We start from the raw sequence: 24,576 nt of genomic DNA, 5'->3' as shown, positions 1-24,576 counted from the left end.
AAAAATAATTAGGAGCCTAGAACAGTCCTACAATCTACAAATACTTGGGGCTGCTTTGACTCCCATCTGTTCTCTTAATATAAAAAAAAAATAAAAAAGAAAAATAAAAATCAAAGAAGAAGAAGGTAGAACAGTATGGTAAAGGTGATAAGTCCCACTTGATTCATATCTTATCAGAACAGAGTAGTTCTTATTGAGTCTTATAGGAACAGAGTAGTTCTTATTAAAAAAACTAAAAACATACAAACATCTACGCACTACAGCCTAGTAGACTATAGTTCTAACCACCATAGTACTATTACACATCTTTTCACATTCTTCAAGCATCAATATAGCATATGATGGCTTTTAATATGCATAATGCAAAGCACAGAAGAACAAATTCAGTCATAATTGTATCCTAGTTTACTTCAGGCGGTGACTCCATTTTCTTTAACCTCTTTACCCAATGTCTTTTCATCTTTCACAACATCAACACCATTCTCTTTCACATCTTTAGCTAAAGACTCATCAACTTTCACATCTTCTTGAGTAGCTTCTTGCTTCTCTTTCTCTGCTTTCTCTACCTTTAACCGTGCCTCTTCCTCAGCCTTCTTTGTTGCTTCCTCTTTGGCCGTCTTGATAGCTTCAATCAATTTCTTTAAACAAGTCTCAACATCTTCATTCTGTGACTTAGGCATCAAATTCTCAGCAACATCAGCAGGAGTCATTTCAGTTTCCTTCAACAAATCGTCAATGGTCTCAAACAATTCATGTGACTCAACATCCAAATAATTCTTGGCAAGAACCTTGAATGCATCAAAGCCACAATAGGACATTTCTATGTGCATGTCCATACGTCCCCTCCTAATGAGAGCCGGATCAAGCTTTTCCACATAATTAGTGGTGAAAACAATGATCCTCTCTCCCCCACAAGCTGACCAAAGCCCATCTATAAAATTCAACAAACCAGAGAGAGTGACCTTACTACTACTTTCTTCTTCTCCTTTGGCCATTTTACTAGCGGGGTCCTCCTTTTCCTCATCCTTCTCTTGCTCCTTTTTCTTTTTCCGTTGACCCGTAAGATCTAGTGAGCAATCAATATCTTCAATCACAATAATAGACTTACTTGTCGTCTCGATCAAAAGCCTCCTCAGCTCCGTGTTGTCCTTAACCGTCGTCAATTCAAGATCATAGATATCATAGTTCAAGTAGTTAGCCATAGCAGCAATCATGCTAGATTTACCAGTTCCGGGAGGACCATAGAGAAGATAGCCACGCTTCCAGGCCTTGCCAATCTTAGCATAATACTCTTTTCCCTCACTGAACTTAATAAGGTCATTGATGATTTCTTCCTTTTTCTTCGAGTCCATGGCCAAAGTGTCAAAACTTGCTGGGTGCTCAAAAGTGACATGGCTCCATTTGGTTGATCTGTAGCCACCCCAATTTTGACTAGGATTGTTGGTGCACAGCTTCCTTTGTCGATTTCTCACCGTTATTGCTTTTCCTTCTTGTAGGACATGATTGATGTATTTCTCACAGAGAGTCTCTCGGTGAGATTTATGGAAAGTGAGCTTGTAATACCTCTTCTCCTCCATCTCTGGGTAGAAAGAAAATGATTGTGTTCTAGGGGGGATTTTCTTTACACCCCACCAAACCTTCATGCCTTCAAATTCATCTGTAACTTCTTCGTTCTCGTCCATGCTTAGTTGTACAGGTTGACTGCTATCTTTGACAACAACTGCTTTAAGGTTTTTAGCTTCGTTGGAGGACTTGCTACTGAGGTATGTTTCAATGGCAGCATAGGCTTCACTGCGCTTAAGATACTCGCCAGTGAATTCAGGGAACTTAATTTGTATATAAGGGTACACGAAACTAGTCAGTTTCTTAGTATGACTTAGGATTAGGCTACGAAGATGGTAAGGAAAATATTTGTCAAACATGGCCCAAAGAAACATTGCAGTCGCAATCAGTGAGCCTAGTTGAGACCATGTTTCCCCCATCATCATCAGAATTTTTCTCTTCTGAAACCTTTTATGAGAGTTGTTAGAAGAAAACGTTTGCTGATGAAAGAACAACTCCGAGCTACGTTATATATAGAAATTAAATTGTACTGCTAGCTGTTAATTTTTGTTGAGTAAAAAATAGAATTTCTTATTTATTTGTCTTTTTTTATTTTTTTATGTTTAGGTTTCTCTCATGCATTCCTTTCCAAGTAGTTTCCAAATTACAATGAAACAAAATTTACACGAGGGGAACCACGCTTTCTACAATAGGGACCCTCCACACAGCCCAGTTGTCGTCCTCTTGTCTACAAAAAGCAATTTTGTGTTGTGAAGTTTCGCAAACGAGAGAGATGCTTACATGTTGTCATTTTAATTATGTAGCCTCCATCTTTGAATTCGATTTTTTTTTGTTTGGCAAATGTCACTGTGAGCAGTTAGAAGTTCTTATGGAGGACATCATCTAGCTTACAAATGCATACATTGTCATCACAGGTCATTCGAAAGAAACAGTACAGAGATGACGGCCAAGATTATCGGTTTTAAATTAGTAATTGAGCATACCTACCCAAGTTTTTTAACATTTTCGTTTATAAAACTTGAAGGGGGTAAATTTTTTTAAAGGAGGGAGGCTTGAATCTAGTGAGTCCTGGATGATGCTGACATACGACAATTTTAGAACACAATGCAGACCATTTTATCGAATTCAGCTCACAAGATACTGGATGCCAAACCATTTTTAAGTCTAAAATACACTTTTGGCCCTAAATTTTACAAGTTAAGAACTTTTAGTCTCATGTTTTAAATGAGTGTTTTAGTCTTTAAAGTTTTAAAAAGGAGCACAATTAGTTTCTATATCCACTTTCGTTATTTTTTTTTTTTTTTTTATGTGTAACAGTAACAGAGCAACGAAATGACATTTTTGAATAATGTGTTAGCTGAATTTTTATAATAAAAAAAATTACACTATGGTAATCCGAAGTCATACCCGTTTGATATTGTTATTTCTCCCAACTGAAGCGTTTTGGGTGTAATGTTGGAAAATTTCTTGACCATGCTTCTTGTTTGGCTGTATTTTTCTAATTCTAAGTACAAGATCAAGTTCGAAAATGCAACCCATGAAACGACAATTATTATGTTCTCAACTAACTCTCAATTATCTCCTGATCGATTAATTAATTAAATAGTTTTTTTTTTTTAGAGAGTACGTCAGCTTATGACATCATTTCTAATAATAGTTTTTTATCATTAAACCAAAATACCAATTGGTTTTTGATGTAAGTATGGATTGAATCACAGATCTTTTATTCAATTATAAAAATTTACCAGTTAAGCTTACTGAAACTCATAATTAATTAAATAGTTAATCACACAACAAATAATATAACCAAAGCAATAAAAGTATAATGACATAAAGATTAGTCGAGAAGTGGAAAACCTTAATATTCCCGGCCTAGCAACAATTTATATATTAGTCTATAAATATTTCATGTCTTTGATTCCTTATTCATTAGAATAATTTTTCTTTAGAGGTGACATTACAAGCCGTACATATAAAATAAAAATACCCATAATAATTACATTTTCACATACATGATTATAATCATGTATGTGAAAATGTACGTACTTTATTATAAAATAAAATCCATAAAATTATTTTTGTGGGCATATAATTCTAACATAAACACCAAAAACTAGCGGTGATTCCTTCATATTAACAGCGCCTCCTATAACAAAAATAGCAAATATTAAACTCATGTTCAAATATAGGTTTCATTTCTTTTTGTATAAAACATTTTGTTTAAAATAATATCGAACATTTTCCTATTTTTGGTGAAATCATCAGAACGTGCAAGTCAATAACAGACAACCACACATTAATGGACAAAAAATGAATTATGCTTTGCAAAAAATCATTTTCTGCCTCACATTATGTTATATTAGAAATAAAAAGGTCATGCCTTCTCTTCTCACTAGCATATTTTTTTTCGTGATTAACGGTGGTGCAATGACACTGTGGTAATTTTATTAAATACATTTCATTCCTTTATAATTTATTTATTCTATTTCTTTGTGCACTCGTAAATGAAGTGTTAATGATCTCCTCAATGAGCTTTTCACCCGTAATAAGCTAAAATCTCTAATACTCTTAAGTATCCGTTTGGATACACATCCGCGTCCACGTTTTCAGCTCTAGCATGATTTCAGCTTCTTTTTCTTTTCTTTTTTTTCACTCGCAATTGTTGACCAATTCTCCCGTGAATAGTGCACCCGTGCATTGTTCAGGGGACCCACAAACTTCACTTTTTAGCAACTTTTTCATTAAAAATAAGTCTCACAGCCAAGGTTGTCAAAATCGGGATCCTACGTAGGATCGTGGGAGGTAAGTAGGATCGGAGATCATAGGATCGGATCGTGAATCGTAAGATCCTACCTATTTTCAGATTTTAAGCAAAAAACTTATTGATAGTGACTTTGTATGTTATATAATTACTTAAAATATAAATCCATCCATTAAAAAAAAATTGCATCATAAAATGTAATTTGCACGCACTACATCGTTCTTATGTCATTCTAATGAAGCAAAATATATTTAACTTTTGACATAATGTATCTAAAAAGTTCAGTACATGTTTAATTAGCAACTAAGTACCAAAATATTATCTACACATATGAAAAATGTTTTCCAAATTCTAAGTTCCAAATCCAAAATAAGTTAGGCTAGTTAGCATATAAAAACTAGCTAACTACAATTTTACAATATGTAATCTAAAAGAAAATTCTCAATCTAAGGTAAACTAGCTAATTAAATAATGAAGATCCTGTTTCATAATTTTTCAAATTTTACTTAATTTAGTTAACAAAATAGAAAAATAAAAACCTTAAAAGCTTTGTCAAAATCATATACGCAACACAACAATATGGAATTAAGCTAACAAAGTACAAATAAATGATAAACTACTAAGTACTAACTACCAAAACAAATTACCAGAAACCTTAAAGGCAGCAATGGCTCATGGCAACATTATTGAGAGGGTTGAGAGGTGCTGGGTTTTTGACTGAGTTTTTTTTTTTTTTAAAACGTTAAACTTAAGTTAAGAAAGCTTAAAGGCAGTGATGGCTCACCATTAACAGGGCTGAAAGATGCTGTGTTTTTGACAAAGGGCTAGTTATGGCATTTTTCACGTTTTATATTTTTGATAATATCGCAATCTCGATTGATCGAGCTAGATGTCAAACTTGAAATCGAAAATCTTATACGGTCTAGCCAGGAATCAAGCTAGCAGTCAAACTAATAGAAACTTTAGTTTTCTTGCTCTAAACTTGATTCTTTCTTGATCTGAACTTGGGTCTTTGTCTTGGACTATAAAATACATCTTTAACCCACTTAAGACACACCAAAAACACTATGAATTGATTACATTTATCGTATTTGCCAACTACAAAAATATGGACTCTACAAAATGCATTTTCTTTTCTATGAAGTTAGAAACACCACTGTTGTGAGTACTAAAACTCTTATTTCTAAGGTAAAGTTCCTAAATCTAATGCTTTAATGACATTGGTTTCAATTGTGTGGTTTTATTTTTTATTTTTGGTTCTAAAATTGATATTTACTTTTTTAGGTCTTATTATTCTATGAAAAAAAAATAGTTCTTCTTAACTCAATAAAAATAATCACTTAAAAATTATATAAAACATGGTTGCCTACAGATAGTGAAACACAAGTACATCATTAGATTTTATGTAACAACATTTGTGAAGGCGATACAAATAGATAATTAATTTAGCATAAGTATGTTAATATTAAAAGTGAATTGGCTTCTACAACAGTTTAAAAAAACAGGAACGGTTAAAGAAAAAAAAGATTTTGTTTTTGAAAACATTAAACTTATACCATAGGTTTTTTTGAGATTTTATGTTGACATAGGGGTAAATTTGGGACTTCAATTCATTATTGGGCTTCTAAAACCTATTGGGCTTGTGGGTTTAGGTTTACCCAAATGAATCCCACTTAAAAAAAAAAAAAAAAAAAAAAAATTCAAGCCAAATGGTAGGATCGGTAGAATCCCATACGATCCTACGATCCTATACGATTCTACACGATCCTACCTACGATCCTAACATTTTTGCGATCTTGCTACGATTTAAAACTTTTTGGTGAGGTGGGATCGTAAAATCGTGTGATTCTACGATCTGGATCGCGATTTTGACAACCATGCTCACAGCACTATTTACACATTTAAAAATTATTCTGCTACAGTATTTTCAGTTTTCAGCAATAATTTTTATCCAAACAGACCCTAAGAGTCTATTTGTTTGAAGGGATGGATAACTAGGAGAACAGGAATTGAGGAGGGGATAAAAAAGTGGGAGAATAGAAAAAATTTTAGTTTACTCCCTCATTTGTGTTTGGTTTTGGGGTGAATATGTGGAGAGACAGAAATTTTTTTTATTTGGTTGAGAAGAAACATGAGAAAATCGAAAAGGTAATTTGTATAAATTAACTTACTCCTATGCCCTTACATAAAATATTGTAATTTTTTAATATTATATTACTCATCAAAATATATATTTTTTAATTATTCAAATCATATAATCAATATATATATATGTGTGTGTGTCTGTGTGTGTGTAAGTAGAGACCTCATGCGGGAGAGTATGAGGTTCTGCCAAGTAGCATATTGTATGACATTTTTCTTCATTTAAGCTTCCACCTCATCCAAATTTAGCATTTATGTTTGATGCATTTATTTTAATGTATTAATATAATTCAAAGAATTTGTATACATTTATATTTCTAAATGTTTTGGATAAATATGAATGGATCTAAAAAGTTATGGGAAAATACGAATTAAAAAAACTTTTCAATTTTTTGCATAAGTTAACTTCAATGCAAAATTGCAAGAGTCAGATTCAACAAATTTGGTAATATGATTATTTGTCTTCACATTTATCCAATATAAATCTTCATTTCCTTTGGACTTAAAAATTAAACTTCTGTAATTTCTCTCACAATATCTTTGATTCCCTTTCTTAAAGATATGTTAATTTCCAAAATATTGTGTTCGTCTTAGATATTTTGTTTGTATTTTATGTATACATTTTTACTGATGTGACATTCTAATGTGTTTAGGCTGATTTTTTCATATTTTGTGCCAATTGAGATTTTTGGTTTTCCATATGATGCATATATTTGGTAAGGATTTGTAGTATTTTTGGTATTTTGGTTGCTTTTAATTCAATTAAAATTTGAAGGTTAAATTGTGATATTATTGCATCACTATGACATTATTTTTTCTATTATTGTATCATGAAAATTCTAGCATTTTTTTATAGCTAATTGATTAAGATATCATTCTATCAATTTTCACTCTATTATAATTACGATCTATGAAAATCAAACTTTTCTTCAATTATAATTTTAATGTGCCTTAATTTTATCTCTCATATCAATCTTGAAATCAATGAAAAGTTACTTTCATTGACATAAAAATTGTAGGTGTTGATATAGAGACTTTAATGGCATAAGAAATGTAGAAATTAACATTATAGAATCTATATATAAAGCATATAAATCATACAAGAAAAATACCTAGGAATCAACAGTTTGTAGGTTATAATGTGAACTGTGAATTGGAGGAATTTTTTCCCCCAATGTATTTAGTTTGAATTTAGTTTTACTACAAAACTTCAAAGATTAACTATGACTAATAATAATAGTATTCATGAATGGGTCATAAATAACTTCTTAGAAAATTTATTAAAATGCACCGCATATCGCGCGGGATATCAACTAGTATATAATAAAAGTTGGGCTTAGAAGTCGTAGTTGTGCCAAGTGGCTAATCTCACTAATTAATAAATTAATTTTATATAAATAAAAAATACTTCTTTTGACTAAGGGATAAGATTTAACAATAATTTATATTAAAAAATTGAATTTTGTTCAAACTACAAGCTTATTATTAAAACTTTTTAAACTTAAATCCACACAACTCATGTTTTTGTTTTTGTTTTTTCTTGAAGTATAATAAATTTTGGGCTTGCAAGCCGTGATTATGCTAAGTGGCTACTCTTACTATTTAGTAAATTAATTATATATAAAAAAGCAACCCACATTTTAACTAAAGGATAAGATTTAACAATAATTGAAAATAAATTTAAATCATATTCAAACTAAAAGTCTATCAGCAAAAATTTATAATCTTAAATCCTACACAACCCACATTTTTGCTTTTGCTTTTGCTTTTTTCCTCAAGTATAATAAAAGTTAGGTTAAATAGACATGGTTGGGTCAAGTGGCTACTTTCACTAATTAGTAAATTAATTTTATTAAAAAAATAAAAATAGCTCAAACTATAAGTCTATTATCAAAAATTTCTAAATTTAAATCCTACACAACCCATGTTTTTGTTTTTTTCCTCAAGTTGCATGATTTTATAATAACTTAAAACAAATTTAAATTTTATTCAAACTAAAGGTTTATTATAAAAAAAAATTCTAAACTTAAATCCCACACAACCCACACTTTTTTTTTTCCTCAAGTTGCATCTTATTAAATTAATATTTTATTGGTCTATTAAGCTACAAAGCTCTTGACTAAGGATAAAATTTGACAATAATTTAATTTAGATAAAAATTTATCATCTATGTTTTAGAAATTTAAATTCTACTCCAACCAAAAGTTTATTATCAAAATTTTTAGAACTTATATATATTCAACCATGTCTTTTCATGGTTACGCCAAGTGGCTACTCTCACTAATTAATAAATTAATTATATATTTTTTGTAGTATATATTTCCTCAATTAAGGGATAATATTTAACAACTGCTTAAAATAGGTAAAATTTTATATTTTAAATTTTAACAAATTAAAATTATATTCAAACTAGAAGTCTTTTATAAAAAATTTATAAATTAAAATCCCACACAAAACCCCACATTTTCTTTCTAAAAAAAAAAAAAAATCACGTTTTGACTAAGGGATAAGATTTAACAATAATCATGTTTTTTATTTTGTTTTTTTCCCTCAAGTTGCATGATTTAATTAACAATAATTTAAAACAAATTTAAATTCTATTCAAACTAAATGATTATTATAAAAAATTTCTACACTTAAATCTCACACAATCCACACTTTTTCTTTTGTTTTTTTTTTTTCCACAAGTTGAATCTTATTACATTAATATGTTGTTAGGATATTAAGTTACAAACTAAGGGATAAGATTTAACAAAAATTTAATGAATAAAGTTTAGTTACAAAATTTATTGTAGTCTAAGTCAAAAACTTCCTTAAAAAGTACAACATATTTTCAAAATCAAATCATTAGATTACATGTTTTTTATGCTCTTGATACACATGTCAAATTTTGTGCCAATCAGATATTACTTACTATATGATCTATAATGTTATATTTTATGTATAATTTTAAGCTACAAAAACTTACAATTTAGATAATTTATTGACGACAGTGCTATTGATTTTTAATTTTCTAAAAATTTTGCAAACATTGAGGATATTCGAAGAAAATGTAATCTAATGGTGGATTTATCAAAATTCACCTCGAATAAAAAGACATTCATTTCTTCTTCTTTTTTAGGTATAATTTTGTAACTAAGCTTTGTCTAAATTTAATATTGATAAAATTTTATCATCTAAATTTTAGAAATATAAATTCTACTTCAACTAAAAGTCTATTATAAAAATTTTCAAAACTTATATATATTCAGCCATGTTTTTTTGATATAATTCCTCTTAACTAATAAGTCATCCCCCAATAATTAAATCTCACAGAAAACACCCCACGTTATTGTTTTTTTTTTTTCAAAATGCAATTTACTCTTATGTTTTAATCTAATAAATTCATCTTACTTATTGTTCTCTGCTTTTGAATTTGAGTGCAGGTTATTACGTTAAAGGAAGTTTACTATAAAAAAGCAAAATAATGGACACCCATTGAAGTTCTTGGTTCTCTTATGTAAGTTTTTATAATTTTTTTATATTCTCAATTTTTGAACTCTTTTGTACATATTTTGATTTTTGGTTTTGGTTATTGTATTTAATTTGTGAGTGTGTTGATTTTTTCAATTACACTATCACTAGGAAAAATAGGTATTAAGGAATTATTTTGTTTATTATTGTTTGAACTGGCTAGGGCATAAATTAAACATAACACAAATAGGAATGATCAAATTCATTTCATATCTCATATTAAGAAATTAACATAAAGCACAAAGAGAATTTTAAAAAATAAAAATAAATAAACACTTATAAAGACTAAACTCTAAATAATCATAACTTAAAGTAATTTTTTTACTAAAATTATTTACCTATTTTATAATTTATTATTACTATTTATTTAATAATTTAGTTTTAATTATTTTAAAAAAATTAACTTAAATATGAATTTTTATCAAGCCATGCATAGTATGGGAATAATATTAGTTATTATTAAACTCATCAGTGCTGGTGCCTATTTTTCAGTGGGTTTGGTACTGAACCTTTATAAGAGAAAAAAAAAATTTTGATTCTAGTAAGTTCGCAGTTGTTAATACAAAAGGAGGGAAAAACTGATGTTAAAAAGTCATGCATTGCTTTTACTACGAGAGTGAACTACAGGGCACCACCAACACCTGAACTTGAGCTCCGATCCACCGCCATCCATGGCCATGCCTATCACCACCGATCAAGGTCAAGTCCGAAGCCCTCTTCCTCTCTCTCCATCCTTCTTTCTTGCTCTTCCTCCCATAACATTCTTACTTCTCTCTCTCTCTCTCTCCTCCCTTTTGTCCTCCCTTCCTCTCACTGATCTAGCCTCATTGTTGTGGATTTTGTTTTTTAGTTGGAAATATATTTGATTTTGGGTTTTGGAGAATCGGTGATTGGGGTGATTTGTGGCTTTCAATGGTGGTGGGTTTGGGTGAGTTCTAGCGTTGATGGTGGCCGATTAGGGGTGGGTTTTGGTGGATTGGTTGCTTGGGTGATTTGTGGCTTTCAAGGGTGGTGGGTTGTGGGTTTGGTAGATGGGTTTTGATTTTAATTTTGATTTTGAGATTAATGAGTTTTGATTTTGTTTATGATTTTTTCAAGTTAATTGGTTATGTGGTGATTGATGGTGGCTGGGTTTATGGTGGTGGCTAGGTTTGTGGTGGTGACTGTAGCGGCTAGGTTGATGGAAATAGGTTTTTACATGTAAAACCAAATACTGAAAATAATTTTACAGCACATTTTCTGTATAGTAGACAAACAACTGAAAATGTTTTCCTTTTTGTAAAATATTTTCACTTTGAAAACATTTTACACAACATGTTACACATTGCCAAATGCTGACTTTGTGAAAGGAAAACTAGTGGGACTGTATCAAAATATTTTTTCACCAAATTGAAAAACTAGAGAGAAAAGGGAACACAAAAACGTGGTCTTTTTCAGACTACAATGCCCTTTTATGCAATGTACCCAACCAACGTTCAAATGGGTTCAAATATTTTTGTCCTTTTAGTTTTTAGTTTTTTCGTTGGCTTTATTATTTGGTTTTTTGTTTTTTGTTTTTTTTTTGTGTTTTTCTGCCATTAGTTTTCTTATTCGGTTCTGTCCTTTTGTATTACCATCTGTTTTCGTTATTGTCTTTGTTTTATTTTTTTATTTCTTTAGTTTTTGTTTTTTTTGATGAAGTTTGGTTATAAAATTAGTTGTAGCCTAAGATTATAACCTTATTCAATATTTTTTTTTATTGAAGGTAAATTTTGGCAAGTCCATTATTGGATTACATCTTCTTATTATATTCTCTATACTTGCAAAATTTCTAGAAAATTAAAGATCAATAGTTATGTTATCAACAAATTATTTAAATTTCAAGTTTTTGTAGTTTAAAATTATGCATAAAATTAAAATCTAAGCTAATTTACCATATAATAAATAATATTCGATTTACAAAAAAATTTATACGTGTATTAAGAGTGTAAAGCATATGCAATTCAATTATTAGATTTTCAAAATATGTAATAATGTCTATTTTATTGATTAAGATTGTAGTCTTAAGCTACAACTAATTTTGTAGCTAAATTTGTCCTTTTATTCTGGTACTTCTCATTTCCGTTTTCTTTTCTCTTTTATTTATTAGTATTTATTTCCGGTTTGTTCATCTTTCTTTACTTAATATCTTTCTTTTTTTTTTTGCTTTTTTTTTTTTTTGGTTATTTAACAAGGGCATGGAAGTAAATAAAATTTTCTATCCTCTCATTTTTTTTTTCTCAACCAAACAAATGAATTTTCTATCCTCCCAAGCAAACACACATAAGAGAGAAAATTAAATCTCTTATATCCTTCTAATTTTTAATCCATTTCTAATTTTTTGTCTTTTTAGTTTCCGACCTCTCCAACCAAATAGTCCATAAAGCACTCACAGCAGTGGTGGTATATTGGTATATTGGTATTTTTTAGCTCTTCAAACACTAAAAAGCATGCTCCAGCAGTGGAGCTAAATTTTTTTTTTTTTTAGTTCTAATGAACAGTGCACATCTATAGATAGATGTGCACTGTTCATGAGAGCTAGACAAAAAAAATATTATTTTATTGTAGTTGGTGTTGTGAATGTTTTTTGAGTTGTGAGATATATTATTTTATTGTAGAAGATATATTATTTTATTGTGATGTTTATATTATTTTATTATATTGGAAGCTAAAATAGATCCACTGCTGCAACATGTGTGTAGATATATATAGGTAAAATAGATAAAGCAACTTTTAATGGAGCTAAAAAACTAATTTTTTAGCTCCACTGCTGTGGATACTCTAAGGACCATTTTTTTGGCTTTGTGGTTTTACAACCTATAACACTGACTTTTGGGACTGAAAGCTGAAAGAAATAATTAAAAAATTATTATATCAAACGCTTGGCAATTGGCATGAGTTCTTTGGGTTGTTCAAAGAAGCGAGTACAAAAGAAATCAAAGGAAGGTTTTTGGACCTAAAGGCAGGGGTTCTCTATCCCTCACTATGTATTTTTCATTTTGAAGGGAAGCTTAGCAGCTCGAACTCTCAAATATGCTTCATGACAAAAACTGAGCACTAAAACTCAAACCCCAAGACCCTCACCAGTTTGGAATGGGTGGCTACACTAAATCCTTACTAAGTAAGCATATATTCTTCCACAAAAATAGCTCAGCACCTTCTATACTCTCGTGGGGTTACTGTTCACTCTACAGTGCTTGCTGGAGCAACTTCATTTCTTGCTCGAGCAAGATTCTGCATATTGGAATTCTTTTGATGCAACATTTGCATTTTATTGATTTTTTGGATCAGGAATTTTCAACCTAATCTAATTTCATTGTGACAGATATTAGCCGACTAAAATCCTAACAAAACCATATATTCATTTGTAAAAGTTTTGAGGTTGTGTTTGGATAATTGAATTTAGACTTTTGAACCAATAGATTTGAAAATGCCTTGATTCCAATCCTTAAATTTTAAACTGACTTGAATGTGTTTTATATTTATGATAATTTGAAATTATAAAATTTAAAATCTATTGAAATATGTCTTAATGATTTCTAAAATTCCATGGTAATTTAAGTTATTTTATTATACATAATGCAGTGCACCCAATAACACCTATTAACTTCAGTCCTAATTGTATACTAGTTTAATTCAGGCAATGACTCCAATTTCTTTCACCTCTTTAGCCAATGTCTTATCATCTATCACAACTTCAACACCATTCTCTTTCACTTCTTTAGCTAAAGACTTATCAACTTTCACATCTTCTTGACTAGCTTCTTGCTTCTCTTTCTCTTCTTTCTCTGCCTTTAACCGTGCCTCTTCCTCAGCCTTCTTTTTTGCTTCCTCTTTGGCAGTCTTAATAGTTTCAATCAATTTCTTCAAACAAGTCTCAGAATCGTCATTCAGTGACTTAGGCATCAAATTCTCAGCAACATCAGCAGGAGTAATATTGGTTTCCTCCAACAAGTGGCCAATAGTCACAAACAAAGGGTGTGAGTCAACATCCAAGTAATTTTTGGCAAGAACCTTGAATGCTTCAAAGCCACAATAGGACAGTTCTATGTGCTTGTCCATACGTCCCCTCCTAATGAGAGCCGGATCAAGCTTTTCCACATAATTAGTGGTGAAAACAATGATCCTCTCTCCCCCACAAGCCGACCAAAGCCCATCTATAAAATTCAACAAACCAGAGAGAGTGACCTTACTATTACTTTCTTCTTCTCCGTTGGCCATTTTACTAGCAGGGTCATTTTCTTCCTCATCCTTCACTTGCTCCTTTTTCTTTTTTCGTTGACCGGTAAGGTCAAGTGAGCAATCAATATCTTCAATCACAATAATAGACTTACTTGTCGTTTCGATCAAAAGCCTCCTCAGCTCTGTGTTGTCCTTAACGTTTGTCAATTCAAGATCATAGATATCATAGTTCATGAAGTTAGCCATGGCAGCAATCATGCTAGACTTACCAGTTCCAGGAGGACCATAAAGAAGATAGCCACGCTTCCATGCTTTGCCAATCTTAGCATAATACTCTTTCCCCTTGCTGAACTTAATCAGGTCATTGATGATTTCTTCCTTTTTCTTTGACTCCATGGCCAAAGTGTCAAAACTTGCTGGATGCTCAAAAGTCACATGGCTCCATTTGCGTGATTTGTTGATGCACAGCTTTCTTTGTCGATTTCTCACCCTTATTGCTTTTCCTTCTTGCAGTACATGACTGATGTATTTCCCACACAGAATTTCTCGGTGAGACTTATGAAATGTAAGCTTGTAATACCTCTTCTCCTCCATCTCTGGGTAGAAAGAAAATGACTGTGTTCTTGGAATAATTTTCTTTACACCCCACCAAACCTTGATCCCTTCAAATTCATCTGTAACCTCTTCGTTCTCGTCCATGCTCAGTTGCACAGATTGACTACTATCTTTGACAACTACGGCTTTAAGATTTTTAGCTTCGCTGGAGGACTTTTCACTGAGGTATGTTTCAATGGCAGCATAGGCTTCACTACGCTTAAGATACTCGCCTGTGAATTCATGGAACTTAATTTGGATATAAGGGTACACAAAACTCGCCAATTTCTTACTATGACTTAGGATTAGGCTACGAAGATGGTGAGGGAAATATTTGTCAAACATGGCCCAAAGAAACATTGCAGTCGCAATCAGTGAGCCTAGTTGAGACCATGTTTCCCCCATCATCATCATTTTTCTCTTCTGAAACCTTTTATGAGAGTTGTTAGAAGAAAACGTTTGCTGATGAAAGAACAACTCCGAACTACGTTATATATAGAAATCAAATTGTACTGCTACGTGTTATTTCTTGTTGAGTAAGAATAGAATTTCTTTTTTATTTTTATTAAAATATTTTTAGGTTTCTCTCATGCATTCCTTTCCAAGTAGTTTCCAAATTACAATGAAACAAAATTCACACGTCACAAGAACCACACTTAGGGACCCTCCACACCGCCCAGTTTTCGTCCTCTTATTGAAAAAAGAAAAAAAAAAAAAAAATTTTGAGTTGTGAAGTATCGCAAACAAGAGAGATGCTTACCTGTTATCATTAAAGTTATGTAGCCTCAAAAAAAAAAAAAAAATAAAAATAAAATAAAAATAAAAAATTTGAGTTGTGAAGTATCGCAAACAAGAGAGATGCTTACCTGTTATCATTAAAGTTATGTAGCCTCCATCTTTGAATTTCGTTTTTTTTTTTTGGCAACTGTCACCGTCAGCATTTAGAAGTTCGTATGTAGGACATCATCTGGCTTAGGCATGCGAAAGAAACATGAAAAAGAATTGTACAGACATAGCGGCTAAGATTATCGGTATTAAATTAGTAATTGAGAATACCGACCCAAGTGTTTTATGTTTTCTTTTATAATAGGGGTAATTCCTAAAGAGTGTTAAACTCGTTCGCATAAGATGAAGACGTTGGTCTCAAAGAACCCGTCAGCCATACAGTGCATGTTAAGAAGAAAACAACGATGTTGTAAGGCTGACGAGTCCGTTTCTAAGCCGACGACTTCACATCCAACCCCGAAGACATATGTGTAAGGGTTAGTTTGGTTCAACTTTTTGAAACTGGGCTTTTTCAAAATGTGGAGTTTAAAAAAAGTGTTTTTTCAAAAAGTTGAGTGGGGTAAAAGTTGGTAAAAAGTGCTTTTTGAAAAAGCTGAGTATTTGACTAGCACTTATAAAAGTGACAGTTTAAAGGGTAAATTACTAAAAATGACAATGTCTATATAAAGAAAATTCTTTGTTTTAATTACCTCTTTTAATGCAAGTTATGGACACAATATTTTCACAAAAATCTCACAATAAAGTCTATATAACAAGTTGTTAATGATAGGAAAAAAAATGTCACTAGTAGGTCTATATGAGAACTAATACCAACTTACTATATAAACTTGATTATGACATTGTTATAAAAATATTCTATCAATATTACTATTTTTTTCTAAAGAAAAATAGTACTAACTTAAAAAGTTTAGAAATATAATGAAATGTCACAATATTTTCACAATACTAATTAAAAATTAATCTTTGTAAAATAAACTTTTATTAACACTTATCTTTTAAATTAATTGTTCTAGTACCCACTATTTTTTCTCCACCATATCTTCACTAACATCACAATTATGAAAAAGAAGTGGTAGTTACATCCATATAACAATGTAACGTCACAGTTCTTTCTCCAAAAAAAAAAAAATGTAACATCACAGTTATCAATTGACATGTTCTCCACCACGTACGTTTTCTTTTTTTCTCTTGGTTTTTTCTCCACCACACACCTACCCCACTCCCATCTCTATCTACCTATCTTTTTCTTTTTCTAGTGCATTCCGGATCCCCTTTCCCTTGCTCCAACTCTCTCTTTCTTTCTCTAGCTCTCTCTTTCTTTTATTTTTTCTATTTCTACTTGAACACTCTCTAGCAATGATAGAAAACAGAAAAATTAAAAACAAGCGATTGCATGCTCCACCGTTGATCGAAGGACATAGGGAGGCGTTGTCTCTTTTTTGCTCCACCGTGGGTTGCTTGCTTGCTCCACCGTGGGTCAGATGGCTTCTGTCTCTTTTTTTTTTTTTCTTTTTTTTTTGCTTTTATTGTTATGATTTAATTAATTTTAAGATTGTGTTTTTGAGTTTGTATTTTGATTATGCTTGAGTTTAGAGATGTTTAAAAGAAATGATTGTTGTGAATGTAGTTGTTGTGAATGTTTGATTGAGATTGAGTTTAGAGATGTTTGAGAGTAAAGATCAAGAATAGTTCTGTTGTTACCGTTGTGATTTTTGAGGAAAAAAAAAAACTATGGGCAATTTAGGAAAAAAAACACCCACCAACGGTAATATATCTGTTTTGAGAAAACGTGTTTGTGTGCGTTTTGCAACTGCAGCTCTGAGCTCCTTTTTACAAATGCACGTTTTCTTCACAAACCCAAAACGTAACTTTTAACAAAAAGTTGCTTTTTGAACCTAACCAAACGAGCTTTTTGGGCTGGAGTTTTCAAAACGCACTTTTTGGGCTGGAAAGTTGAAACAAACAGGCACTAAGACCATTAGGATGCTTAGGTAGGATAAAAAGCTGACGAAAGAAAGCTAACGGGGAGAAAGAGGCTGGTGACGGGTCTAGTGTGGCCTTGCTTGGCCTCCACGTTTGAGGACATAAGGAAACATCTTGCACCCCACGGTTAACCCTAATCAAGAGGATTCTTACAAGGAAAGGATCCTGCAAGATACGTGTATTAATGAGGATCTTCCCTACAAGGAAAGACCTTCTCCGCCAAGGAACGACCTTCTCCGCCAAGGAACGAATGTCAACTCTACGCTACTATAAAAATCTCAAAGTCCTCACAATTCAAGGTACACATAATTCACCCTAACTTTGGCACTCTAGAGTTGTGAAAGTTCTCTAACTTGACATTCGAAGGGTATTTAGCCAATATCACATCGGTACTCTTCGTAGGGTCTTCTTCTTCTTCTTTTTGTGTTGTGTAGGTCTTGTTTAGAGCACGTGAGGATCATGTAGCTTACCGACAATTTTCAACATCATCAGTTTATAAAACTTGAAGGGGGTAAATTTTTTAAAGGAGGGAGGTTTGAATCTAGTGAATCCTGGATTTGATTGGATGCATACATGTGACAATTTTAGGACACATGGCAACATCCTATCGGATCTAGTGCACAGAAATTTTATATGTTAAGAAATTTTAGTCTTTCATGTTTTAAATGAGTGTTTTAGTCCTTAAAGTTTTAAAAACGAGCATAATTAGTTTCTTTATCTACTTCCACTAATTTTTTTATGTATGTCACTAATAGAGTAATGAGGTCACATTTTTAAATAACGTATTAGCTAAATTTTTGTATTAAAATAATGACACTATGGTAATCCCAACTCATACCCGTTTGATATTGGTAATTCTCCGGATTGAAGCCTGTTGGGTTTAATGCTGGAAAATTCCTTGACCATGCATCTTGTTTGACTGTATTTTTCTAATTCTAAGTACAAGATCAAGTTCGAAAATGCAACTCAAGAAAGGACAATCATTATGTTCTCTAATAACCCTCAATTATCTCAGGAACAATTAATTAATTATATAGTTAATCACACAACAAATGATATGTAAATGCCAAAAATATCATAATCAAATCAATAAAAATATTATGACATAGAGGTGACATTACAAGTCACTTTATCCAACCAAGAAACAAATCGGTTTCTGGTGTAGGTAGGAATTGAAACTTAAATCTCTTATTCAACTATTGAAGATTTTAATAGTCGAACTAATTGTAACCCACTACAAGCCACATTCAAATAATAAAAATAGCCATAATAATTATGTATGTGAAAATGCAATTTATTATCAAATAAAATCCGTAAATTTGTTTGTAAGGGCATATAATTCTAACATAAACACCAAAAAGTAGCAGTGATTCCTTTGTATTAACAGCGCCTTCTAGAACAAAAATAGCAAATATTAAACTCATGTTCAAATATAGCTTTCATTTCTCTCTTAATTTGATAAAACATTTTGCTTAAAATAATTTCGTACATTTTCCTATTCTTGGTGAAATCGGAACGTGCAAGTAAATAGAATAGTCTAGTGAAAAACAGACAACCACACATTAATGGACGAAAAAATGAATTATGCTTTGCAAAAATCATTTTCTGCCTCACATAGTGTTATGTTAGAAATAAATAGGTCATGTCATCTCTTCTCTCTAGCATTTTTTTTTCTTTTCTTTTTATTTGTGATTAATGGTACTGGTGCAGTGATGTTGTGGAAGTTTTCTTAAATACGTTTCATTCTTTTATAATTTACTCATTCTATTTCTTTGCACACTCATAAATGAAGTGTTAACGATCTCATTCTAATACTCCAAGGGTCCGTTTGGTGAGGTGGATTTTAGAGAGAATAAAAGAAAAAAAAAAAAAATATATATATATATATATATATATATATATATATATATATATATATATATATATATATGAAAGAAAATGGGGAGAGAAATAAATTTTATATTCGAGTGTTTGGTTGGGCGGATTTGTAGAAGGAAAACTAGTGGGGCACAGGCAATTTCTCCATCGGTTCACCAAAATGTTTTCTCCCTAATTTGAAAAATCTAGAGAGAAAAAAAGGGATTACAAAAATGTGTTTTGTTTAAGACCATAATGCCCTTTTGTGCAATGTATCCAACCGACATTCAACTAGGTTCAAATACTATTGTCCTTTTTGTTTCTTGGGCAACTTACAACTTTTTGTGATTTGGTCGAAATTTAAATTTCTTACTTGTTTGAAATTTGACACTTTATCCACCTAAGGTTAGTTCAGTTAGAGTTTTATAACCCACCTCTATTAAAAACAGGACTCAATATGTAATTTGATCTGCTTTTATGCCTCTCTCCTCCAAAAGCACAAATAACATAAAAATACAATATCAAATAAGATCAAAATGAATCTAGCGGAGCACTTGTGTCATGGAATTTCAAATCATAAGTACAACTTAAATCTTGACCAAATCTCAGATAGGTTCAGTGTCAAATTCCAAACCATAGGTGAGTAAATTGTAATTTACCATTTTTTTCATTAGGTTTATTATTCGGTGTTTGTTTTTGTTTTCTTGTCATTAGTTTTCTTATTTGGATTTGTCCTTTTATATTACCATCTGTTTTCCATTTTGTCTTCTTAAAAAAATAAAAAAATAAAAAAATAAAAAAATAAAATAAAAAAAACTTTGGTCCTTTTTTGGGTACTTCTCATTTCCATTTTCTGTTCTCTTTTATTTATTAGTATTAATTTTTGGTTTGTTCATTTTTTCCCCTTAATTCTGGTTTGATTTTTTTTCTCCATTAATTTATTTTGGTATTTAATAGGGGCATGGAAGTAAATTATATAAAGAATATTTTCTATCCACTCTCTTTTTATCTCAACCAATCAAATGAAATTTTCATCTCTCCACTTTTCCATCCTCTCAAGCAAACACATAAAAGAGGAAACTAAATATCTTCTATTTTCCTACTTTTTTCTCCTCTCACTTTTTCACTTCTCCGTCCAAACATACCCTTAGTACCATTGTTTTGGCTATGGGGTTTTACAACCTCTAACACTGACTTTTGGGACTGAAAGCTGAGTGAAATAATGAAAACTTTATTATATCAAACACTTGGCGTGAGTTCTTTGGATTGTTCAAAGAAGCAAGAACAAAAGAAATCAAAGGAAGGCTTTTGGACCTAAAGGTAGGGGTTCTCTTTCCCTCACTGTGTATTTTTCATTTTAAAGGGAAGCTTAGAAGCATGAACTCTCAAATATGCTTCATGACAAAAACAGAGCACTAAAACTCAAACCCCAAGACCCTCACCAATTTGGAATGGCTGGCTACACTAAAGGCTTACTGAGTAAGCATAAATTCTTCCACAAAAATAGCTCAGCACCTTCAATACTCTCTTGAGGTTAATGTTCACTCTACACTACTACAGTGCTTGCTGGAGCAACTTCATTTCTTGCTCGAGCAAGATTCTGTATGTTGGAATTCTTTTGATGCAACATTTGCATCTTATTGATTTTTTGGATCAGGAATTTTCAACCTAATCTAATTTCATTGTGACAAATATTAGGCAACTAAAACCCTAACAAAATCATATATTCATTTGCAAAAGTTTTAAGGAATTGTTTGGATACTTGAATTTAGATTTTTAAACCAATAAATTCGAAATGCCTTGACTTCAAATATTTAAATTTTAAAATTCCTTACTTGGATGTGTTTTGTATCTATGATAATCTAAGATTATACAATTTAAAATCAATTGAAGTATGCCTTAATGATTTCTAAAATTCGAATGTAATTTTAGTTATTTAAAATATATCCAAGGATTTCAAGGTTTAAAATTTTTGGTAGATTTGTAATCTCCAAATCCTTAACTTTTTTAAAGGTTGATTTGGGATGACAAATGATATGTCCACAACATTTTTATCACAATTCCTAAGTAGTAGGTTGTTACTGGTTGTTATTATTGGGACAAAAAAATAATTTTAGTGTAAGGTTCAAATTTGAACCAATAACAACTAACCACCTATGATTTGTTGTGAAAATGTTATAAAAATGTTGTAGACGTAGCATCTTTCGACTTGAGATTGAATCCAAAACCAAAGGAATTGGAGGAATCGAAGCAAACTGCGAAATCCCAAAAAGGGGGAAAGTCACTCGCATTGCCAAAGTAAACTCCAGTTGGAACTATTCAAACAAAATATTTGAATTTTAATAACCAAATCCAAATTCACATGATCCTGCCATTCAAACACATCAATGGAAGTTCAAATTTAACAACCTCTGACGCTTTGAGCATTTCAACAACCGTTGAGGTTTTACATTTGGAGTTGAAACTCATACAAGTAAGGCTCAATCAGTTAGACCCAATCTAAATTGTTGCCCATACATCAAACTAATACAGAAATCTCAAATGCCAGTTTTACAAATTAATTAAATGTGAATTAACAAATAACAACACAATCACTCTCTATTCCCATAACATTTCATGTATCATTGGATCGAACTTCCCTTTCACATTCCCTCTGAAAGATTTGCAAAGATTAATAACAGTATAATATGAAAGGCAATTTTTAGAGATTGAAGACTGAAATAGAGAGCTTGAAGATAATAGAATTACAGAGAAGCAAGAGAATGAGATTTGAGAGAATGAATGATTTCACGAAACTAAATAATTACAATTAGTTTAAGGCATTATACATCTAATCGCGAAAAAAAACTCTAACTGAGCTAATAACAATTAACATACAAATTTACTAGTCGTTGAGATTCCAAAACTAACTGATGATTTTCTGATGTGTACGTATTAGTGAAGACGCATGTAGACTGGCAATAACCAATCCTGTAAGCAATACGACTGCGTTTCATATCTCGGTTCTTTAATCTCTTAGTTGGTAAAATGACACCGTAGTACTTTTAAGTCTGCGACATCATTCCCTATCATGCTTGATTAATGAAATTGGGGTAATCCTACGATACCCATTTTTTTGGGGTACAACACCCACTAGTAGGCAACCTACTATACCAGGTTACCAAAACATCACATTTGATAGTACCATGCTCACATTGTGCAGTACTAACATTATATGTGACTATACTTTTGTCACATTCGATGGTTCCCTTAATTCTTCTCACATTTAATGGTACCATCCTCATAATGTGTAGTACTAATATCATATGTAACTATACTTTTGTCACATTCGGTGGTTCCTTTTTTTTTTTTCTCACATTTGATTGTTCCATTGTCACATTGGATAGTACTAACATCACATGTGGCTGTACTTTTGTCACATTTGGTAGTTTTTTTTTCTCACATTTAACGATTTCATTGTCACATTGGGCAATACTAACATCACATTTAATCTTACTTTTGCCACATTCGGTTGTACTCGTATTTTTTTCTCACATTAGATAGTACCACCCTCAAATTGTGCATTCCCAACATTACATGTAACTGTACTTTTGTCACATTCAATTGTTCTCTATTTTTTTTCTCACATTTGATGGTTTCATTGTCACATTAGGCAACACTAACATCTTATTTGACAGTACTTTTCTCACATTCGGTGGTACTTTATTTTTTATTCACATTTGACAGCTTCATCGTCATATTGAGATTTGGGTAGTACTAACATCTTATGTGATCATACTTTTGTCACATTCGATAGCTCCATTTTTTTTTCTCACATTTGATAATTTCATTATCACATTAAGTAATACCAACAACACATATGACAGTACTTTTGCCGCATTTTATTGTACTCGTATTTTTTCCTAACATTTGATAGTACCATATTCAAATTGTGTAATACCAAAATCACATGTGATTATACTTTTGTTACGTTTGGTAGTTCAATTTTTTTTTCTCGCAAATGATAGTTCTATTGTCACATTATGTAGTACCAATTTCATATTTGACTGTACTTTTCTCATATTTGGTTGTACTTTAATTTTTTTTTTTTCACATTTGGCAGTGTCATCCTCACATTGTACAGTACCAACATCACATGTAACTGTACTTTTGTCACATTTGGTGGTCCCCTTCTCTTTTTCTCACATTTAATGGTTCTATTGTCACATTAGGCAACACTAACATCACATTAGACTGTACATTTCCCACATTTGGTGATACTTTTGTCATATTCGATGATTCCTTTTCTTTTTTTTTCCTCACCAATAACCATACCCCTAAAACCTAAAAAATGACCAAAATACCCTTAGAACCTAAAATTATAGAATCACCCTAAAACTTTATAAAAAAATTAAATAAAAAAAAAAACCAAAATTACTATAAAACCCAAAAAATGACCGAAATAATCACAAAACTTTAAAAATGACGAAAATACCCCTAGAACAAAAAAATTGACCAAATGACCTTGAAACTTAAAAAAAAAAAAAAAACCAAAATTACCATAAAACCTAAAAAATGACCCAAATAACAATGAAGCCTAAAAAATGACCAACATACCCCTAGGAAAAAAAATTACCACATGACCTTGAAACTTAAAAATTGACTGAAATGACCTTAAAACCTAAAAAATGGCTTTAATATACTTTGAAACCTAAAAATTTACCAAAATACCATCGAAACCAAAAAAAATGACCAAAATACCCCCCGAAACCCTTTAATTTTACTAGAATACCCTTAGAACCTAAAAAATTTATCAAAATACCCTTAGAACCTTAAAAATGACTAAAATGGTCTTAAAACCTAAAAAAAAATAACCGAAATACTCTTAGAACCTAAAAATGACTAAAAGACCCTTGAAATTTTAAAAAGACCAAAATACCCCCTAAAACCTTTATTTGCAAGACCAAATTGGCAATAACAATTGTAGGGTAAATTTCACAAACCTACCCTGAGATTTGTGATAATATCAACTAGATCCAAAACATTCTAAAACCTGCCAATTTAGTCCTCAATTCCTAACTTTTTTTTTTCCCTCTTCTTTCCCTTTCTTTCTTTTGTCACTGTTCCTTTCCTCCTCTAGATCTCTCTTTCTAATTGGCGAAACCCACAGGCTAGCAAACTTTAAAGGATATAACCAA

General features: G+C 31.3%; 2 protein-coding genes across 2 annotated transcripts; both read right to left on the bottom strand.

The window, feature by feature from the left end:
• Nucleotides 1-200: 200 nt before the first annotated feature.
• On the bottom strand, nt 201-2,042 carry LOC142610681 (AAA-ATPase ASD, mitochondrial-like). The gene has a single exon (XM_075782569.1). The coding sequence runs from the start codon at nt 1,986-1,988 to the stop codon at nt 411-413; it is 1,578 nt and encodes a 525-aa protein (XP_075638684.1). The 5' UTR covers nt 1,989-2,042; the 3' UTR covers nt 201-410.
• Nucleotides 2,043-13,512: 11,470 nt separating this feature from the next.
• LOC142610673 (AAA-ATPase At3g28580-like) lies at nt 13,513-15,234 on the bottom strand. The gene has a single exon (XM_075782557.1). The coding sequence runs from the start codon at nt 15,185-15,187 to the stop codon at nt 13,634-13,636; it is 1,554 nt and encodes a 517-aa protein (XP_075638672.1). The 5' UTR covers nt 15,188-15,234; the 3' UTR covers nt 13,513-13,633.
• Nucleotides 15,235-24,576: the final 9,342 nt, after the last annotated feature.

The sequence above is a fragment of the Castanea sativa genome, chromosome 1, assembly GCF_040712315.1.
Source record: "Castanea sativa cultivar Marrone di Chiusa Pesio chromosome 1, ASM4071231v1".
Taxonomy (NCBI): Eukaryota; Viridiplantae; Streptophyta; class Magnoliopsida; order Fagales; family Fagaceae; genus Castanea; species Castanea sativa.
The sequence above is the reverse complement of the archived record's forward strand: the minus strand, read 5'-3'. Positions and strand labels throughout refer to the sequence as shown.